The 9,957-nt window shown below is 42.0% G+C and overlaps 1 protein-coding gene across 1 annotated transcript in view; it reads right to left on the reverse strand.

The window, feature by feature from the left end:
- LOC103208311 (stonin-1) overlaps positions 1-4,575 on the reverse strand; it is a 107,235-nt gene extending 102,660 nt beyond the window's left edge. The window contains exon 1 of the mRNA XM_007953996.2: positions 2,638-4,575. Coding sequence (XP_007952187.1) covers positions 2,638-4,575 — 1,938 coding nt within the window. The remainder of the gene's footprint in view (positions 1-2,637) is intronic.
- Positions 4,576-9,957: the final 5,382 nt, after the last annotated feature.

Raw genomic sequence — 9,957 nt, forward strand, 5'->3', positions numbered from 1 at the left:
AATAAATAAAAAATTAAAAAAATAAAATAATAAAGGAAAAGAAAACCCTAAGGAGCACCAACAGTCTGATTCTGTTGTGCACAGGGTCACCATGAGTTGTGGGCCAACTGGACAGCAGCTAACAACAACATTACATGACTCTAATGTGCAGCCAGGTTTGAAAAACACTGACTTAGATTTTAAAAGGATGTGATGAGAGTATCCCAGGCCATCAATGCTAATGGCATCATTGCCAACATATTGACCTGAGCCAGTGACCCTAACATTCTCCCACCCTCTTCCTCTCCCCAATATCCACCATCTGCCATCGTGTCGGGGGCACCTCCTCTGAGTGCTCTTGCTCTCTGTCCATCTCCTCTTCTCAGTGCTCTCACTGCTACTGTCCTCACTCAGCATCTCTTATCTCCTACAGCCTCCTGTATCTACAATCTGCTTCTCAATCTCTCCTCATGCAGGCTGTTCAAAAGCAAGGTTATGATTCTGTCAGAGCCGTGCCTAAAGACCTGACTGAGGCCTTGTTGGGCACAGATACAGCCTGCACCTATGGCATGGTTCCGAAAGTCTTTAGTATGCCAGCCCCTCTCCCACCATACCACAGTCCTCAAAACTGAGTAAGACCCCTCCCACTCCTACCTACATGCCTGTGCTCCTATCTTGATGGCATCCTTTCTTTCAGACCATTCTTCACCTCTCCAGTACAGCCTTCCCTAACACCTCCAGGCAGTTTCTCTGAGATCCTGATGGTGTATGTTTGTACATGCTGAAATAAAGCACATTTTCACGATACATCTGGATACCTGCTTCTTTGCCTGTCCCCTGTTAGGATGTTAAGTTTCTAGAGAGTGGGGATCGTGTTTGTATCTCTATCTTCTAAGCACCTAGCACAGAGCCTGCACCTAAAAGAAACCAAGTAGGACTTTGTTGAATGAATGAATGAGTTGAGCCCTCTTCTCAATAAATTCCTGGTGATCAAATCAATTAACTACATCATTAACTCTGAGCAAATGGAGTATTATAAGCAGGATCATTTTCACAAGAAGCTTTAATTTTCCAAAATTAGAAATTCTAGGAATAATTAGTAAAGATTCTCAGATTGGAAAATAAGCTTAGCTTCCCTGGCCAGGACCAGCCAGGGCCTCCTGGAGGTGGAGCAGCAGGACCCAGCACTTTGGGAGCCCACAACCCCATCCCTCTGATTCCCTCTGGATCAGCCAGTAGGATGAATCCATTGTGTCCCTCACTAAGGGTCAATGCTCCTCAACCCTGGCCATACATTAGATTCCCCTGGGAGCTTTTAAAAATTACTGATGCCCGGACCCTAATCCCAGAAATTCTGATTTAACTGGCATGGAATGAAGCTCAAACACCAATATTATTTAAAAGCTCTCAGGCTATTCTACTATGCAGTCACGTTTAAGAAATGCTGCTATAGGGAAACAAAAATGCCTCTCTGAAGTTCACAGCTTGGAGGGCCCTGGGATGAGCTTAAATTTCCCCACAGGGATATTTAAAGCAGGCTGTGACCTATTTGGAAGCAGGAGTCAAATCTTATTCATCTTTATCCCTAATCTGGTACACACTAAGTACTCAATAAAGGTTTAGTTGATGAATGAATTCATCAATTTAGATCCCAAAAACCTGCCCCCAATTTAGCTCTATTTCCTAGTGTTCTGCTAGAAATAATTCAATTGGAACAGGATAGAGTCTTAGTTTCAAATTTTGCTTTTTCACTCTATTATATTACACCCACTACTAACTTGCTGTCCTAAAATAAATGTGGTTCTAGGACTGTCTTTTCAAAGTACTAAACTTCTAGATAAATAATTTGCACTACAAAATCAATGATTAACTGATTTTCCCCAAAACAATTACACTGTGTGCACCTAATTCTAAAACAACCTGTTGAGAGAGCCCAATGCATTAATTCAGCCAGAGAAATCAACTTTGGTAAAAATGAAAAGTTATCTTATTTTATCTCGTTTCAAAGAGCAGGGAGCAAAACCTAAGGAGGATGGTACTGGTTGAAATTACAAAATAAGAAAATTCCAGGCACACTCATAAATGACAGATATTAAAAGGATAATAAGTGAATCTAAGATATGTTACCAACAATTTTAATAATTGAGGTTGATTTCAAGAGGCCCAACCAGACATGTCTACAAATTTTCCCTCAGTGCCACTGTTGTTGTTGTTATTATATGCCCTCAAGTTGGACCTGACTCATAGCGACCCCTCCTTGGGTTTCCAAGGCAGTATCACTACGGAAGCAGATTGCCCAACCTTCCTCCCGAGGAGTAGCTGGTGGGTTTGAACCACCAGCCTTCTGGTTAGCAGTCAAGTGCCTTAGTTACTATGCTACCAGAGCTCCTACTATCCACAACCAAATCCTAGCCTAGTATGCTATTTCTTATTATTAAAAAAAAAAAAAAAAAAAAGTTGAATTTATGTAGATGAAATAGCCACAGGAAGAAAAATTAAGCTGTTGGACTATACTATCACCTCTGACCCAGCTCTGCTACACTGAGTGCTAAGCGTGGCCTCAACTGACTGCAGTGAGCATCCATTCAGCCAGGTTTCAACCCCCAGAGAACAGTGAAAATATTTACACTATTTCACATAAAAGTCAACTTAGGGTACTGAATATTTACTTGAATTTTTGTCAGGAAGCCGGTCTATCTTCCACACCACAGCCCGGTAGGCACTCTCATATTTTGCTGACCCAACAGTGACCTGTATGACAGGTTCTGCCTCAGGTTCCTGTAAACTCCCTAGACATGCCCGGCGGTTCATTTTGGCTTTCAGAGACTTCTGCCTCTGGAGGTTCATGGTCCACAGGGTTTTGATCCACTGTGATGGGACAGGAAAGTGTATCATTATGTTGTCACAGGACCTCAAGGAACCAGCTTGGGATGGTCTCTGAGCCAATGGGGCCATGTTGACAAAGGACTGGAGCTCCACATATGCTCCCTGGACAACCACTACAGACTTCACAGAAAAGGGAAGCTCTTCCCCAGGATACAAGGTCTTGAAACGCATCAGCTCAAACCGGCAGGCATCTAGAGGTACAAACTTAATGATTCTTGATTGCTCAAACTCTTGTGCTTTCACACATTTATGAAAGTAATAGTCAAGGATATCAATCCCCTTCTTTCCTGGATCCTTTTCAAAATAGCGGTCATCTCGCTTCTGCAGCTCAAGGTCGTTCAAGGTTAAAAAGCATTCAGTATTCCCATTCACAAAGCAGAGGCAACAGATTTGAGTTATCACCGCACTTTCAACCAATTTTCCTTCTTTAGTGACTTTACCCCAAAAGTTGTCTGTAATTTCCAGAGAAATTTCTTGTTCCTCATAGTTTCTTTTTGGTTTTGAAACAGCTGGCAGTTTCATTAGCTCCTCATCCACAGAAGTCAGAAAGTCAAGGAAGTCATGGTACTCTGTGGACCCCAACTTCAGCATCTGTTCTACATCTGGTTCATGTACTACTTCTGTCTTGGAATGGTACTTCCTTTTTTCTGTGTAAGACACATGCTCAATCTTCACAGTATGGATTTTCCCCGTCACACTAAAGTTCTCAACTTTGGGTTCAGAAAGCCTGCAATGTGGATCAAGTTGTAACTCTTTAAATGGTTTCTCTAATCCCTTCTCATAATACATTTGCAAAATTCCTCCAGGTAAGACTTTCAGAAAGATTGGTCCCCACTGCCGGGATGACATCATGTTCTTCTTCTCAGGAATTCTCAGCATGAAGGACCACCCAGCTTTTGGCTGATTCCTGAAGAGTGTATGGGGAACAAAGGAAGAGGCAGTGTCTTTGCCATGTAGACACTGCATAGACAAATTTCCAAATGAGTCTTGATTCTCAGCTGATTGGAGGTGTTCAAGCTTCTCACAGATATAATTGAGTGAACACAGATTTAGGCTTTTTTGATCAATGGGCATTTCCTTGTCTCTGGATGGAAATGCCTTTCTACTTCCTGGGGGGTCAAAGGTCAACTCAGATGTACTGCCTTCATCTTTCCAAAATGGACTTGAAAAGGCACAGTCATCCTGAAAATACTGAAACTGTGAAGTGTTATTTTCGAATTGCAGGCTTTCAGCCTGGTGAGGGCTAGTTTCTTCCGGAAGACCCATTTTGGGGGCTGGACGTGCACACAAGTGGTCACTGGGCAAGGAAGCACAGGATAAACAGGCTGGTTTAGAAGGTAATAAAGAGGAACCTGGTCCTTGTGTTGTAAGTTGACTGTTTGAAGATAATTCTGGATGAGGATAAAGCGCATGAATCCCTGCTTTGGGGATTCCAGGAAAACCTGGAGAGTCTTTGATAGGTGTAGAAAGAGGGGAGTTACTTGGAGGTCCTGGACTGAGGTAAAAGTCTATGATGGGAGAAGGGAGAGGAGTGCTTCCGGTGGAGGAAGAGCCACTAGAAAATTCCCTGAAGCCAGAAAGGTTCAGCTTAAGTCCTTTAGGTCTACAGATGCCTTGATTCTCCAGAGGAAAATTCTTTGACTTTTGAGAAGACTGTAAAGCAGTATCATCATCAAATGTGACCCAGTTGCCTGGGTTTGTGGAGCACATCTTTGGAGGCAGATTGTATGTGGTCTTGTCAATGGATCAGATATGTTGTCTCTATTAAAGGAGAAAGATAAAACAGGATAAAAATGAGGTAAAGAACTCAAGTTACTAAGGGTCTTCAGATCTGAGAGATAATCAGATGTAAAAGCACCCAGATTTACAGATTAACTAGATTCAAAGAAATTTTTAAAAGCTGTAGCACTTTTGATTGGAACCAGTGAGTCTTTGAGTGGTTACTATGTAACCAGATCTTCTCAGGGTTGTGGAAAATACAGAAAGAGAAGAAAAAAAACAATTTATGATGACTTTATAACCCAATGGCAGCCCAAAATATATGTGAGGTTTATCATTTAGAAACATTTTCAAATTCATGACCTCAATTATCAAAATGACACTGTGAGGTGTGATTTATTATACTCAGTTCTCAATTGAGATTACTTGGGTTTAGGGTCAATGACTAAAGTTACCCAGCTGGTAAGAGGTACAAACAAGACTTTTTATAACAACTTTATTGAAATGTAATTCACATACCAAAAAATTTCATCCTTTTAAAGGGCACAATTCAGTGGTTTTGAGTATACTCACAGAGTTGTGCAATCATCACCATCATCTAATTCCAGAACATCATCACCCCAAAAAGAAAACCAATACCAATTAGCAGTTACTCCCCATTCCCTCTTCCCTCCAGGCCCTGTCAACCACTAATCTACTATCTAACTCTAAAAAAAACTCACTTCCATGGAGTTGATCCTGACTCATAGCGACCCCTCCTTGGGTTTCCGAGGCATTATCTCTACAGGAAGTAGGCTGCCCAGTCTTCCTTCCAACGAGAGGCTGGTGGATATGAACCTCTCTATAAATTACTTATTCTGAATATTAAAATAATAATGGAACTGTAAAATATGTGGCCTTTTGTGATAGGCTTCTTTCACTTAGCAGTTTTTTTGAGGTTCATACAGGTTGCAGCATGTATCAGTACTTCATTCCTTCTTATGGCTGAATTATATATAGCCTCTTGCATGGATATAGAGCATTTTGTTTATCCATTCTTCAGTAGATGAACATTTGGATTGATCCTACTGTTGGACTATCGCAAACAGAGCAGCAATAAATATTTGTGTACAAGCCTTTGTTTGGACATGTGTTTTCATTTCTCTAGGTATAGAAAGAACCAGGATTTGAACACAAATCACTTCAGCACAAGCTAACACAACATATTACTGAGTTACTCTAATTACACCAGAGGCAATGAGCTAAGGGACCACAGCACTGACCTGGGGGCTGGTTAACTGGAATGCTGACTACTGCTCTGCCACCACCAGCTGAATGCACAGCCTCACAGACTTCAGTTCCACCTCTGCAAACACGTGATTAGACTAGGATGATCTCTGAGGTCCTTTCCAACTCTAAAACCTATTCTGTGAAGCTTGACGTCCAACTGAGATCTTTTTCAGAAGAAGAAACTGTGTTACCACTAAGATATATGAGCCTTTGAGACCATAGTCACAGGGGACATCAAGCTCAACTGGCATAACATACTATAAAAAATACTGTTCTACCTTCTACTTTGGCGAGTAATGACTGGGATCTTAAAAGCTTGCAAGCAGCTATCTAGATGCAACAAGGGGTCTCTCCTCATCCAGAGCAAAGAAGAATGAAGAAAACTAAAGAAAGATTCATGGAAACAATTAGTCCTAGTGACTGGTACACCATGCGATCTGCAGCCTATATGACTATGAGACCAGAAGAACTAGATGGTGCCTGGCTACCATTGTCAACCACTTGGAGGGGGGATTTATGTAAGAGATCCTGGATAGAGAGGGAGAACAATGTGGAACGAAACTCAAAATAATTTGGGAAAAAAAAAGGCGGGGGGACCAGGTTTGCTGGTCTGATAGAGCCTGGTGGGACCACTGAGACTATGGCCCCTAGCTGCCCTTCAGGTCTGGAATTGAACCCACACCTGTGGTTTACAGCCAAACAAAAGACAGACATATGAGTTGAACATTTACCTGAGGTAGATACATTCCTTGGAGAGAACAATCATGGGAAAAAGAAGGGCTGTTTATGCACAGGGAGACAGCTCAGGGGGCAGGAGTGCATGGAAGGATGGACACAGGGAAGAGGTAACTATCAGGAGGAAGTGGGAGGGGAGCTGTTGTTGGAATAAATTGTAGTCAATGTCATGAGACAAAGTGTATGTGAACTGCTGTATGGAAAGTGAATTTGCTCTGTAAACTTTCACCCAAATCACAATTGAAAAAAAAAAAAAGAAAGAAAAAGAAATAGGAAAAAAAAGAAAAAGAAAAAAACAAAGACATATGAGCCGTAGTGCTAGAATCCTTAACCAAACTTCCAAACTGACAGAAAGTAAAACTCCATGAGATCTACTGATGCAAAAACTCATAACCTGCTGGAATAACACCCACGGGAAAGGCTTGTTTCTCTCTCTCCAGCCTGCCTTCTTGCCACCCCTGTTGGATAATGAATGTTCAGCAAATGCAATCATTCAAGCTTGGAAAAGAGCCAACACAAAGAGAGAGGGCCTGGGGCGCCGCTGGGGACAGGGCCCTCAGTGTTGTCATTTGCTACATTCACACATTCCTGAGGGCACAAAAACACACAGAGGAACAGCAGCCCAGGCTCGCTGGCTCTCTCTGGATGGCTTTCACTGTCACTGCCCATTAGGCTAGAGTTGTCACAAAGCACTTTCCCCTTGGAGCGGAGAAGCAGTGTTTCAATGGAGGGCACCAGGAGACTGAGAAGCAGGAAATTAGCAGCAATATTTCTTGACCCATCCCCACCCTGTGCTCTTCAGAAGGAATCTAGCCAAAATAACTCCTCACACAGAGTAAGAGATCATAAAAATATTTACTTTTGTTGGGCTTATTTAAAAGAAAGACCAAGAGAAGAAATAATTCCGTTTCAGACTGAATCCTATTCTAATCTCTACAAAATGTTTTGTTTCATCAGTTTGACCCTGATAGCTTCAAAATTAGAATAGCGATGCTGGTTTCTTCAGAGTTTTTTCTTATTATGAAACCAATAAAGTGATTCCCATCAGCCAGACAAAGAAATCAATCCCATTGCTTTGTAAATGCCCCCTTGAACTGTTTAAAAGCAAACCTTGCAAAAAATTTCCTAACCTGAGTGCAAAAATCTATGCAAAGAACAAACCGGAAGGATGCTGCTCTCTTACCAGGAAAAGCCTATTTCTCCAGGAAGCCCTCCACACGTATCTGCCCCTTGGACATCAGGCTGTGGGAAACAAGACAATTTTCCTCAAGGCTGCTCAAAAACAACAGCTTGGTATCAATTTGGATCCAATTCTGAGAATGGCTTTCATAACTCACCCTGCCCCATTTCCTGTCCCTACAACTGGCCATCCTCCCATTAGTGATGAAAAAGTTCTTAGAATTGCCATCTAACAAATATATTCAAGTGCCATCCTCTCTTCAATCTTGACGTACTGTTCCCTAAACTCTTTGTAACTCCTTACGAAGCCCTTCCTTTAATGCTATCCCCACTCATCTCTTCTCAATGGTCTTCTGCTATACTTTGCTGTTTCCTTTGCTTTTCTTCAGAAACCAGTCAAATAAAACGTAAAAATGAAGCTCTACCTTGTCTTGCGGATTGTTTGTCAAAATCAGATTAGATGCATTTTGTTGTTGAATCAGCAGTCCAGGTCGCTTGCAGCTGAAGACTTTGTTCCAACTTCAATGTGGGTCTGTGAAGAACAGCACCCTCCCGAGATGATCCCTAGTGTCTGGCTTCTCCATTCTACCCGATGTTGGGGGCACACTGATGCTGCTGAGGGTTCAGCAGAGCTCAGGGAAACACTACCAACACCTATCAGTAGCCTTTTGGTATCAGCCCCAACAGAATTGCTCCTACCCAAGTCTTACGCTATATCTGAAGCCCCAGACCCAGCCTAGCCTTCTCCGGGAATCGCCCCCGTATGAGGCTGAATTTGTCCTTTATGCTTTTGCCTTTCTTGCTCTGTAACAATGCTGCATAATCTAGAGAAAGAATGTCTTAATGTCAGTATCTGTGTGGTTTCATTGGCTGTTCTCCAAATAAGGAATTCTTAGTCTGTCCTCAATGCCAGCCTCCTCAACAAGTAACATTGTTTGAAACCAGTGGTGACTGCGCAAAGCCTCCAGTACAGTTTTGCACCACTAGAGGCCTGCAGTCCACTGACCCTCACTGATACTCCACAGTGTAAATTCTGGAACAAAACCCAAATTAGAGACAGCCCAGAGTGCAAAAGGGCATCCATGAAGAATTTTCTTAAAGATTTGCTGTCAAAGTACTTAAAAGATCATTCCTGTGGAGTTTTTCCTTCTAAAGGGCAAACTAAATGTTTGAAATCAAAAGTAATCATAAAATGACATCAAATCCTCAGTGATGCGAAAACGTCTGCATAGTATATATCCTCATCTGAGGTCACAGAAACGTCCACAGGCCTGTGAACCATATTATTAGTACATATGTTCTGCAGCCCATGATATTTAGTCACAAACACATGAAGTATACTTAGTTCAGCTTTGTGACAGGAAATACCATTTATAAAATATTAAACTACAGCAAAATCTTCAAACACTATCAGTGCCAGTTCCAGTTTAATACCCCAAGAGAGGGCACACACTGCTCCTCCTCTGTGGCATTTAACCTTCACTTTTGCAGAAGGTCAGTGGTTCAAACCCACCATCCGCTCCACAGAAGGAAGATGAAGCAATCTACTTCCATAAAGATTTACAGCCTTGGAGACCCAGTGGGGGTCGCTATGAGTAAGAATCGACTCGACAGCAATGAGTTTTTGTTTTTGTCCAGGATAAATTTGGGCCCCAGCAATTTTTCCAACTTTATTTTAATAATCTGTTCATTTCCTAAATTTAGAGAGCATAGGTAGAGCCTCTGTTGTTGTTACATGCCATTGAATCAGCTCCTACTCATAGCAACTCTATGGACAACAGAACAAAACACTGCCCGGTCCTGTCCATCCTCACAATCCTTGCTAAATGTAAATCCATTGTTGCAGTCACTGTGTTAATCCATCTAGTTTAAGTGCTTCTTTTTCACTGACCCTCTACTTTACCAAGCATGATATCCTTCTCCAGGGAATGGTACTTTCTGACAACATGACCAAAGTAGGTCAAACAAAGTCTGGCCATTCTCGCTTTCAGGGAGTATTTCGGCTGCACTTCTTCCAGGACCGATTTGTTCATTCTTCTAGAAGTTCATAGTACTTTCAGTATTCTTCACGAACACTACAACTCAAAAGTACCCATTCTTCTTCGGTCTTCCTTATTCATTGTCCACCTTTCATATGCATGAGGCTAATACCATGGCTTGGGTTAGGCACACCTTAGTCTTCAGAGACAC

Source organism: Orycteropus afer, unplaced genomic scaffold, assembly GCF_000298275.1.
Source record: "Orycteropus afer afer isolate SDZICR_OR568_19922 unplaced genomic scaffold, OryAfe1.0 scaffold00423, whole genome shotgun sequence".
Classification (NCBI taxonomy): domain Eukaryota; kingdom Metazoa; phylum Chordata; class Mammalia; order Tubulidentata; family Orycteropodidae; genus Orycteropus; species Orycteropus afer.